At 44.0% G+C, this 11,903-nt stretch overlaps 1 protein-coding gene across 1 annotated transcript in view; it reads left to right on the forward strand.

The window, feature by feature from the left end:
• Window positions 1-11,903, forward strand: part of LOC109953031 (SH3 domain-containing protein 19-like) — a 30,328-nt gene that overhangs the window by 5,736 nt on the left and 12,689 nt on the right. Inside the window, 10 exon segments of the mRNA XM_020588376.1 lie at window positions 1,986-2,136; window positions 2,259-2,496; window positions 2,583-2,722; window positions 6,496-6,530; window positions 8,637-8,679; window positions 9,033-9,102; window positions 9,662-9,797; window positions 9,992-10,157; window positions 10,269-11,077; window positions 11,080-11,455. Of these exon segments, the coding sequence (XP_020444032.1) occupies window positions 2,635-2,722; window positions 6,496-6,530; window positions 8,637-8,679; window positions 9,033-9,102; window positions 9,662-9,797; window positions 9,992-10,157; window positions 10,269-11,077; window positions 11,080-11,455 (1,723 nt within the window). The 5' untranslated portion in view covers window positions 1,986-2,136; window positions 2,259-2,496; window positions 2,583-2,634.

An 11,903-nucleotide genomic window follows, 5' to 3' on the forward strand; every position in this document is an offset into this window, starting at 1 on the left:
GAAAGAGTGCGTGATGCAGACTAGCACATTGCATACTGTAGTGTTGTAGACAGGAGGATTGTGCCTGATTTGCATTAATCCATGTAACTTTTCCGGTTTAACTCACAACACGTATTCTAGACTGATGGATATTAAAGAATGTAAAAGAGAGAAAATGACCATGTTAAAGAAAAGCAGAGCTTGAACAAATCTGAATATATCTCTGTTAAGGGGCTGAATTTATGGAACTTGATGAATTTAAAAATGTGTAAAACAATCATGTTTAGGAAAATCTATCAGTGTTCAAAATAAAGTACTGATACAAGTAACACGTTTTGTGTTTATGAGAATACTGCTGCTGGTTTGTTTTGAGAACTGTATTTATTAAAATGCATGAAAATAAAAGTACACTGTATATTCCCCACTAAGTGATGCTGTTAACGAGGATGTGTTAATGGGACAGAGGAACCCACCCACCACCCTCAGCAGCTGCTTCACTGTGAACCCACTGTGAGATGCTAATAATAATCTAATTATTATATTATCATCATCCTAATTAGATGCTTGGTGCTTCTGTCACCTGCTAGTTTGGATAGAGGTCAGTGCTGCTCTCTGGTGGCAGAACAATGGAACTACAGCTGTGTCATGTTCACTGTTACTTCACTTTGTGCTTTACTCTGCAGAATGATGTATGTGCACAGTTTAACTCTAGAGGAACGCTGCCACATCCATCTGCTGGAGGAAGTAAATCTGTTTAATACGTGTTTATATGTGATGATGCTGTGAACCATAACTTTAGTATATTACAGAGACTGAGAATAAACGTGTCCACACATCTTGTGCCCGCTACCAAACCTTTTTAAAAGGAAGATATTCTTACATTTTTAGTGAAAGAGAAGGCTCAGATGTAATTTGACAATTTATTTTGGCAGGATAAATGATCTTTTACAGCACAAATCCTACAATAAATCAGATTATAGTTTGTCTTAAAGGGAGAGTCTTTCATTTACTCTCTGGCTCAAAGTGATCAATCATATTCTTTATAAATACAATCTTCATAGTAAAGTCATGCTGTTAAAATGAACACGTTAAGTAAAGTCATTCAAATTGCAGTTAAATTGATCTCAAGTTGTGACATTGTTATGTTAACAGTGTCTGGATGCTGCTGCTATAAATAACATTGCATAAAGCAAAACTAAATATTTCATGAATTTATTGAACATTTGTCTTGGGAAACCCTCTTTGGAAAATAGGTAGAGCTATAGTTCCCTCTGAAATGTGGTGGACAAAGAGTATAAAGTGAGTGAAACAAGAATATAATGGGTGAGGAAATCTTTGGATTCCAACATGAAGGACTAACACGTTTCTTTCTGACTGATCTGATGCCATAAATGAAACCGAAGTGAAAACCCACTGGCCTCGGTGCCACTAGCTGCTGCTAGTCTGGACCTGTCAGCACCTGTTTACATTCCTACTTGTTCCACTTTGCAGTGTGTGCAACACGGTCAGTCTGCCTCTGTCTCTCTCTCTCTCTCTGCCGTGCTCGTCATTCATGATTTTACCTGTTTTATTGTGTTTTTCATTTTATTTTGGGTCACTTTTATTGTCTGTAAAGGAAGCTCGGCATACAGGGAGGCTCAGTGTCAACACAATGTGTGCATACAGTCACATCCTGTTGTAATCATCTTTGATTGTATGCTTTATATATTTTGCATTTTTAGCCACACTAGTGACGTCACTCTGATGCTAGTCTCTCAGTTGGTCTACCATTTTGGTCCTGCCTGAAATGCTGTAGCTCTACATCTATTGGATGGATTGCCAGGAAATAGCTTAGATTTGAGTGTCTTTGTGGTCATGTGATGCTGTAGCTCTACATCAATTGGATGGATTGTCAGGAAATAGTTTAGATTTGAGTGTCTTTGTGGTCATGTTGCACATCTTTGCAATCACTCTGTATATTTGTTGTCATTTTCTCTTTCTTTGTGGTTGCTTTATGTCTTTTTCAGCTTATTTGAACACCTGACCAACAAGAAGTGTTAACACAAGTCAAACAGAGACAGGGGTCTGGGGGTCTGAGGGTTTAGGGGCCCCTGGGCCTGTGGACAGTAGTCAAACCGGTAATCCATCCCTGCTGCTACCTGTCACCTTCTTCCTCAGGTAGGACCCGGGTCTGTGCCATCACGGACCACCTCTCTGGATCTACGTCCTCATTCCACACTTCAGCACAAGGAGCCACATCAGTTTTGTCAGCTCATTGTTTTGTCCTCCATTTTTTTCAGTTGGTGACGTCACTCAGCCGGAGCGCAGCGCGTGCAGCGCCGCTCTGTATGGTGAGCTCGCGACCGGGGCCACAGGGAAGCTTGGAGAAAGTCTTTAACCGAAACCCAACGCAGCGGCAGTACTGGTCTTAGGACTACAAGACATTTGAACAGTTTCGCACCTCCGGAGCCGCCGAACACCGAGCCCAAGTGTTGAAGTAACCCGGGAGGACGTTTCGACGTACAACGTTGTGTTGAGGTGAACTTGTCCCGAGTTGTTGTGGTGGGTGTTAGCGACAACACAACAACGGGAGGGGGAATAATGCTGTCTCCGTTTTGCCCCAGGCAGACAAGAGGACAGTAAAGCACAAAGAAGGAAAGAAAGAACGGGGGAGAGATGGCCGAGGCACGGTCTGAAGAACAGGAGGACGTGACGAGGGACACCCGGGAACAAGTGGCCCGACGACAGCCAAACAGCTCCGGAGGTAAAGGAGCGAAAACATTAACGCAGCTCGTTTTAAACGGATTCCATCTGATATCGATTGAAACAGTCGATATCTGTGTGACAGTTCAATTGTCAAGCTTAGGGTGAAAATAAAGACTTAAGGTGCAGCTATAGACGGACAGATAGGAGCTAGGTCACTTCTTCTTATAGGCTAATTAATGTGGAGCTGCACTATTGTGTTGTGGTGTTTTCATTGAGTTTGTGGTGTTTTCATTGAGTTTGTGGTGTTTTCATTGAGTTTGTGGTGTTTTCAGCTACTGTGGGATCTTCAGTCCTCCTCCGGAGTCTTCCAGGTCTGTGGTATTTGTAGTATCCCTGTGAAATCTCTCATAGGGCTGCAAGTATTTGTACAAGTGCACAGTACAGGCAGTACTAAAAGTATCAGTAACTTACTGATTTAATCAAATATGATGAAGCCAACAAGTAGTTTATAGCAGGTATCATTAACAAGCGGACAGAAAATTAACTGGTTGCAATACATGGCTGTTTTCATCACTGATCAGTCTGCCAACTGTTTTAATGATTAAAATATTCATCACAGCTTTCCCAAGGTGACCTCTTCAGATGTTTTGTTCAAGTAAAAGTACAAAAAGCAGCAGGTATTCAGTTTAATCTCATTAATGACAAAGATAAGCAGCAGGCCATCACATTGTAGAGCTCAAAAACAGGCATCCTGTTGGAGTCTTCTCAGGAATTGTGCTTGAAAATGACTGAAACAATTAATCAGTTATACAAACAGTAGCAGATGATTTTTCAGATTATTCCTTTCAGCTCTGATAATTAACCGATCAATCAGTCAGTATTTTAAGTAAAATGTCAAACACTCACTGTTCTGGCTTCTCAGTTGTGTAGATTCTGTGATTTTTAATCACATATGTGCTTTAAAGTCAGTTTCTCACAGTGTGGGGACTGAATGAGTTGCCTGTTGTGGGAGAATAGTTGATAATGAAGGACAACAAAAAGATGGAATTGACTACTTCCTTTAAGGTTTATTCTTAAACAGCTGATAAGAGAGTCAAAGTGCAGGCAGAACATCCCGTGGGTGTAACCTACATCAACCCAAAGCCATAAATTTTTGTATCAGCATGTGAGCATATCATCATTTGGGGTGAAGTTCACACATGCAGAGACAAATATGCACCCACACCCTCACTGAAACATTCCCAGTTGACTGTAGTGGTGCAGGCTGGTGCTGAGACTTACAGTCATTAGCTTTATGTGCAAGTCTTTGTCTTATTCGGGGAAACACAAGGTGTAATTTAAAATGTCTGGACTTTCTGTGGCTGTGTACTTGAGTTTAGCCTACATCAGTGGCATTGCAGAAAACCATGGAAATACTTTTTAACATGTTAATCATTTAACCTCACCTCACAGTGGGGTTAAATTTTAACTGTTGAGCTTCTCAAGAGACTAGTCTTTAAACAACAAGTCAGAGATGAACAAAAACAGAGTGTGGCAGGGAATCAAATCAGACATCAGAAGGTGGGGCGGGACTGTTATTCCTCCAACACAGAGCAGATTCGGAAACACTTTAGGATGTTTCCTGTGCTCATCTGTTGTTCTCTGCCAAAGAGAACACTCTTTTTTTAGTTTCCAAACAGTTTGGAATAAACAGAAGAAGAAATAGGAAGTTAAATTGCACTGACAGGTGACAACAGGTGGCCTTTAATCTGGCAGAAACACTGCAGCAGTAGGAGCTGAGTGAAAGAGAAAACGTCCACATTGCTTATAAGCACAGGTTTAAAACATGACAAAAGTGTACATTTGTTGTTTCTTACAGAGAGCGGTGAATAAATTGGCCTCGTCATGGTTTGCAGCCCATATTCACTACTGTTAACAACTTAATCACGTAAAAACACAGGCACAGTATTTGCTGCTCAGAGTTAAATCAGCCTTTGTAGTGTAATGAAAACCAAACGTGATCGTTGTGAGCTGAGGAATTTGCATCAGATGTGGGCTTCATCATTTGTGTTTACCTAAACGAATTTAGATTCTTCAAAATATTTTGCAGCATGGAGAAAATTTTACTGGTTAGTGACAAACAGCAACAGATTGTCTCACAGCTACTGCACGTGTGTGTGTGTGTGCACGTGTGCATGCAGCATTCCTGTGTTCTGGGCTTAAATGCAATCTGCCATTAATTTTCTGGCATCTGAAATTAGTTGTTTCCACTGTGTTTGTCTTTAGCTTCTCCTTATGCAGCTTCATCAAGAGTTACATCTCAACTCAAGCAGCAGGTTTTTTGCTTTTTTGTATTAGAAAGATAAACAATTAAATGTCTCCAGACTGATTGGAAAAGCTTTGAGATGTGCCCGCTAGAAAGTCATCCCCTTTTTAACCACACGCTTGTCTGTAAACATGATGGGCGGTAAATGTCCCATGTGAGTGTCTAATGATGGACCGATTAATCAGGCCCTAGTCGCTAACTAGCTGCTAACGCTGCTTATTGTTGTGTCTATCTGTTGTTTGTTGCCAGGCAGCTAGTTTATAACCTGAAAACAGTGTGAAGAGTGTAGAGAGTCAAAGAAAATACTCCTAACAGCTGTTAAGTACGGCCAGCCTGCTATCACTGGGATGGTCAACCATGCTGTAGGCTCCTGGAGATAAACATCCGGTCTGGGACCAGTGACGTCTGAACCCAAGAAACCAAACAGATGACGAGCGCTGAGGAGAATTTGCTGCAGTGTGCATCTGCATGTTTGAACGTAGCTGCAGTACAAAGCTCAACCGGCAAGCTGCAGGATGAACATCTGGAAGTGTTAAAACTCCTGATGACTCCAGCAGAATCCCACAGCACCCAATCACAGCCTCACTTCCTGGAGGATCTCCGCCAATCAGGAGGCTGGCCAGAACAGACGGGCGGTCCATTTGGAGTTTTACAGAAGGAGGGACAGGCGAGAAGAGGTGGACAGAACTGAGAAAACACAGATTTAGAGTTTTGAAAAGTAGAATAGGAAGGAAAGTAGCAAAGGGAAGAAGTGTTGGCAGAATATTTTCCAGCCACGTCAACATTTAGTCTCTCTGGATGCCACAGAAGTGTGAAGAGAAGGAGAGGAGGTAGGAAATGGGGGAAAAGCCCAGCTCTGCTTTGGAGAGAGAGAATCTGCTTTGTCTTTGTCTCTCCTTTTTGTTCTGCTTCAAAATGTGATTGTTGTTTTTTCATTTTTCATTTTTGTTGCTTAGTGCTCATTACTGTGATGTTTCTGCATTGCACGCCACCTGTCAATCAGCGTGGTCAGTACCTGTGATGTCCTCTTTGGATTTTCTTTTTTAGTCTCTGTAGGTGGCACAGTTTTCTGTGTGATCACCGTTTCTTCTTCTTCTGCTGTGTATTCCAAACAAACTGTACACACACAACGCATCACTTCCTGTGTGGCACAGAGTTGTTTGTAATCACAAAAGCATTTTCTGATAAAGTTTACGACCTTTTCTGTGGTTATCTTTTTTTTTACATGACATTGAACTTGACAATGTGTTTTCTGAAAAAGATGGAGGATTTTAGCCCCATGCTGCTCATTCACGAGGTTGAGGTATCGTTTGGAAATCTGTGAACACTGGTACCAGTACTGTGTCTGAGTTTGGCTACGCTGATTTTTCTGTTTCTCACTTTTAAACTATTTTTCCATTTAACAAACTCAGCCAAACCGCTCTCTACGCTGTTTGGGTGAAAAAGTAAAACGGTAAAGAAGTTTTAGATCATAAGAATCTGTCTGATTCAGAGGCCTATGAATCACAGTGTCTTTCTGTGTGCAGGTCGCCCTGACAGACGTAAGCCAGAGCATCGTCACCGCTCTTCCTCCACTGCCCAACTTGGTTGTTTAAGATGAGCAACTCTAACCAGGAATTGTGTATTTAATGTGACCCAGGTGTAGAGCGTGGGTTTTGGCCAAGCCGGTGTGTTTGATGTTGAATCCAGGTGAAAGCTCTGCTCTCTTTGATCTCAGCCTGTGATGACAGTTACGTCTGTGGCTCTGATGCCATTTGAAGTATCACAGAACAAACCTGCTGCCGCCGGCGTCAGTAAACACGCTGGCTTCTGCTCCGGTGTAGGACTCCTCTCCTCAGGATTTTCAGGGACTACTTTTCCTACTTTCCCTCCTTCAGTTCTCTGGGTCTGACACGCTCCTGAAAGTATTTTGGCCGTTGGCCAGTTGGTATGGCAACTAGCCGAGGAAGTCACAGGGTTTATTGACTGCATGTGTTTATGTTTATGGGGAAACCAAGCCTTGGTTTGAGTGTATTATACTTAAAACACATAACTAGAGTACAGCATGGGCTGTGAATGTATGAAAGGGAGTAGGCAGAGTAGGTAACCACCATGGATTTACTGTTAAGGCCGTAGTTGTGTTAAGTCAGTGTTTCTATGTTTGTCTGATGACTTTATGGTTTTGGAGGTTTTTCCCTTTGTGACATCAGGGTTTAACATGGATGCGTTTAAGGGATTTACCCCCTAGCGCTGCTAGAGATCAGAACCTCCTCAAAGGGCTCATTTAAATCCTTGTTTTTATTTTTACGGTTACTTCTGTCACTCGGTGTGAACAGCCACAGTATGGAAGTGCGTGGGGAGACATTGATTCTCATTTGTATGATTGGTGACATTCAGCCTTTTTTGTGAAGGGACAACCACTGGTTTGGATGCAGTTGAACTGCTCGACCACCAGTTGCACACACCCCAGAGTGATGTAATGGGACAAGAGGAAAAGCAACATTTGCCAAACACTGCAGTGTTTACAAAGTAGAAAAAAACAACGGCTACAAAACAACCACTAAGTTAACACCTCTGACTGTCCAAACAGCATCTGAAGATCGTAGTTGTCGTGTGTTTGTCTTGTGCAGCCCTTTTCAGTGAACAGGCAGAAACAGAGTGTTTTTCCATCACGGTTTTAAGTAAAGCAGCGAGCTAGTGTGTGTTGGGCAGTGTCAGGGGTGAGTCATGATGTCTGCTCATGGTTAGCAGCTATGTGGCAGAAAGACAGAGCAAGAGACTGAAAACAGACTGAGTCGGAGAGAAAGGGACTTGGGACAACATCTGGGTGAGTCGGCTCTGTTCATTCCTAAGCTGATCTGCAACAGCTTCTGTTCTGCTTAAACTTTGGCTCGGTCTCAGAGTTCCCTCTGATCACAGGGCTTCTGAACGTCTTTGAAACATTTTGACAGGTGAAGTCACAGAATTTGATCAACAGTCTGGGAATACTGGGGAATGTTCCAAATTCTCTGTCTTTGGGAGTTTATTCAAATGTGCTTTCAGTTGATGCTTTGCTTGGGGAGACTGATAAAGGTGGAAAAACAACATTTGAGTTAACCTCATAGTGCGAAACTGTTTCCTTGAAGAAAGTACCATAGGACTAAAATCTATATCATGACACTTTGCTGTATTTTCTGTGATAACAAAATAAATGACATTATAAAACAGTACTATTCTCCTCCTGTCATGCAGCTTTTTCACTCCTTGCATCAGTATTTGGTTTGACCAGTGTGTAAAACGGCACCTCTTCTCTTGATGGTGTAACTGGGGGTTCACACCCCGTGGTCAGTTGTTTTAGGCTCAGTGCCTTGGTCAGGGACACTAGGAGGTTTCATACCTGTGATTTCTACCCTCTTTCCTGCTCTGAGGTTAGAGGATGTAGTGCTTTCAAATTAAGAGCTGAGGTGTTGTCCTGGCATGATTTATCATGTAATGCCGGGGTGCTCTGGAGCAAGGCACTGGACCCTCGGCTGCCTGAATGTGATATAGCATGTGTGGTCAGTACTGGGTTGAGTGGGACGGCTGAGCTATGGTTGTCACTGGAGAAAAGAGAGGGAGGAGGTGGAGACGGATGAAATAATGTGACTTCTGATCTTTAATTTTTTTTTTCTTGTCCCTGCCCCCCTCCCCGCCCCCCTCCCCTTTCTGTAGCCAGGGTCCGCTCTCGTCCATCAGAGCAGCCATCAAGAGAAGTGAGTGCTCATCCTTTACCTCTTCATAAAATCAGTGCATAGATGATCTTAAATCCATTGGTCTGCAAATCACTTTAGTCAAATTGATGGGTTTCCTGCTGGAAACATATTAGAACCCAGAAACTCTCTCTGAGATTCTGTCAGGCTGATTTTCAGCATGTACCTGCAGTGTTTGAAAGGTTGAGTGTAGAATATACAGTGTGCTGTCACTGATTAAACGAGATGCTGTGGATCTTTGCAAAAAGAAACTGATTAGGAAGAACTGATTAGATCTGTCCTGTGAATTTGACTGGCTGGTGGAAGCAACAGGGGGCTGGCACTAATTCTGCGCTGTGCTGTTTTCTGTTTTTCAGCCTCCTCCAGGCCGAGCTCTGTCCCCGAGACGTCCAGAGACAGAGAGAGGGACCGGGACAGAGACAGGAGGTAAGACCCTGCTGGATTGTCATCACTAGATTAGGTTGCAGTTTTTAGTTTAAATCAGTCTGCAGCGGTGCACATACAGCGTCACAGTGTCCTCATTGTTCAAATCAAATCCTTTTGTTCCAGTGGGTGAATGTTGAGAAATCTTTTTCAACAGGAAACTGAAATTATGTTCAGAACATCTGCGAGTCAGACCTTTCAGCCATTTTGTCCAGTTGCTTTTGTAAACATCACAGATAACTGTAAAGTCCTCAAACACAAAGCAACAACAAGGCCAAGAGAAACTAGAGTTTCTTTGGAAAACTGTTTTGTTGTGTTGATGCTTTTCTAATCAGTTTGTCAGTCAGGAAATGTTAGATACTTTTAATGAGGACTCGCAGACATTTGACCTGTATTAACCCAACACGTGGGAGTGTCCTGTGTACTGTGGAGACAATAAGATAGAATCCAGGAGGAACAGATTTATGTCTTGTGTGACTTTAAATCAAATTTTCCACATCTGTATCTGTCACCTCAGTGTGTCTCCTGTTCATGACTTCCTGTTATTGTGACATGTTGCTAGGCGCCCAGAGATCACCATCCTGTCTGCAGAGCCGCTGGCCTCCACATCCTTATTTCCTGGAGCTGCTGGAGGATTCCCACCTCCCCCTCCTCCTGCTGCACAGATCTGGGGGCCCACGATCCCTCAGTCCTTACAGGTTATTAGTCATTGTCTGAGTTTATTCATTAGTTAATAGGATACTTCAAAACCTTTAAATCAGATTCCTGGGACATTTACTGGAGAGATTGGGTGTTAAAGAAAATCATTGCCTGCAGGTGGCTCTGCTTTGATCTCCTTCCAGTTGTATCTTTGTTGGGAATTTATATTCTTTGTTGTGTTTCCCTCTGTCAGCCTCCTCCTTCCTATGAGGAAGTGATCAGGGAGAAGACACAGGAGCAGGTTCTCCTTCCCTCTTCTTCCTCCTGCTCCTCCTCATTGTCATCACACCCAGTTTCTACAACCACCATCGCCACCCAGACTGACCCAGGATTTGCCCCCGATCCCCAAGACTCACCGGGTGAGAGAAAGCTCCTTTGTGTAGTTTTAGTAGGATTCTTCAAAGTAATCATCATATTTTTTTATTTCATAGTAAATGTTGTGATTAAACATAATGTGTGTTTCTGTGCAGTGAGAAAACCGCTGAGACCGACACGGCCGCCACTTCTCTCCTCTCCCAAATCATCTCACCTTGATGACATCACCACCAGCCAATCGACACGCACCTCCCTTAAGAGTGACGGCGTAGTACCGAACACACTCCCCGAGACGGTCACACACACCTCCACACACACTCAGTGCTGTGACCTTTGTTCACCTTTGACTCCAGCTGGGGTTCAGGGAGCTGCTGACGTGGCGGTGACTCCTGCCACTTCCTCTCATGTCCTGTTGGAGCGTCCCAGGCCTCGCCCTCGTACTAAGCTCGGTTTGCAGCCAATCAGCAGCGAGGTCAAAGTTCAGACTTTGGTGAAGCTGCGTGAGGACGGTTTGGCCACATTAGCTGCCCGTGCCCAAAGTGGCTCTGATAACCAAGAGGCGAGTCAGGGGAAGTACCTGCAGGAGCTGCTTGAGGCCTTCAGCTCTGACATCTGGGGCTTTCCTGAACACCCTGGTGACAGCAGCGGGAACAGCCAATCAGAGAGCGAGGAAGAGGACAGGGAGGACATGGCGACTCTGAAAGCAAGGATACAAGCCTTTGAGCAGCAGCAGCAGGTGGCTGATGGGAACTGTGGGGATAGTAACAGTAGAGACTTGGTGGTCACAAAGAGACCTGAGCCCCGGCCACGCCCTCGTCTCCAGGGGCAACCAGCCAAATCAGTCCCTCCTGCCATCGCCCCAAAACCTAAAACCTTTTTAAGTGCCCCCAAACCTTCCAGCAAGGTATTCTGGGAAGCTGATGGTGTGACAGCAGCAACAGCTGACTCAGGTGGCACCGAGGCTTTGAACCATCTTGTACTTTGGCACCTGCTCCAGTGTTGGTACCCCAGCCTGGCAAAGCCTCTGAAAAACCCTTGTTAGTGCCAAAACCACAGTGTGCCACAGAATCCCTCCCATCCCCTACCCACTCCCTTGCCTCTGCCCCTGTCCCAGCCCCCAGGCCGCCCCCACCCAAGCTCTCCCCTCTTAGTGACAGCCCCAGACTTCCACCCAGACCCCTAGTCGCCCCCAGGGCCAGCATGGGAGCCCCGCTGCAGGAGAAGAGCACTGCCACCTGGCATGCTCCCCCCTCTCTACCCCCGAGACCCTCCACTGAGGTCGGCAGCGGCGCACAGACTGAGGCTGGAGGTGATGAGATACGGGACACTACAAAGCCACCAGGTGAGTGTTGTTCAGGGACTTTTCCTTAAAGGTGAATCTCTAAACTTGACTGACCTCTGCAGGTGACAGGTGGGAACTACAACAACACTGCATTTAGTTTTAATTTCATCATACAGTAACAAAGGAGTTTATAAAATATCCTCATGACAGAGCTTAAACAATAAATTGATTTGTCTGAATCTTATCAGCAACTAATTTGATCAGTGATTTAATGATAAGTAAAATTACCAAACATGATCTAGTTCCAACTTATTGAAATTGCTTCCGGGTTGCAAGCGAGAGCAGACGTCTTTACTGCTCCTCTTGTCTGTTCTACGATTTTTCACATCTTCTACATTTTCAAGTCTTTGAACAAATTCTACAACTATTAAAATGCCTCCAAGAGGGAAAAGAGCTAATAAATCAGAAGCAAACGAGGATGTTGAGGCAGAAGAGGATTATATTTCAG

The sequence above is a fragment of the Monopterus albus genome, unplaced genomic scaffold (genome assembly GCF_001952655.1).
Source record: "Monopterus albus unplaced genomic scaffold, M_albus_1.0 scaffold534.1, whole genome shotgun sequence".
NCBI classification, from domain to species: domain Eukaryota; kingdom Metazoa; phylum Chordata; class Actinopteri; order Synbranchiformes; family Synbranchidae; genus Monopterus; species Monopterus albus.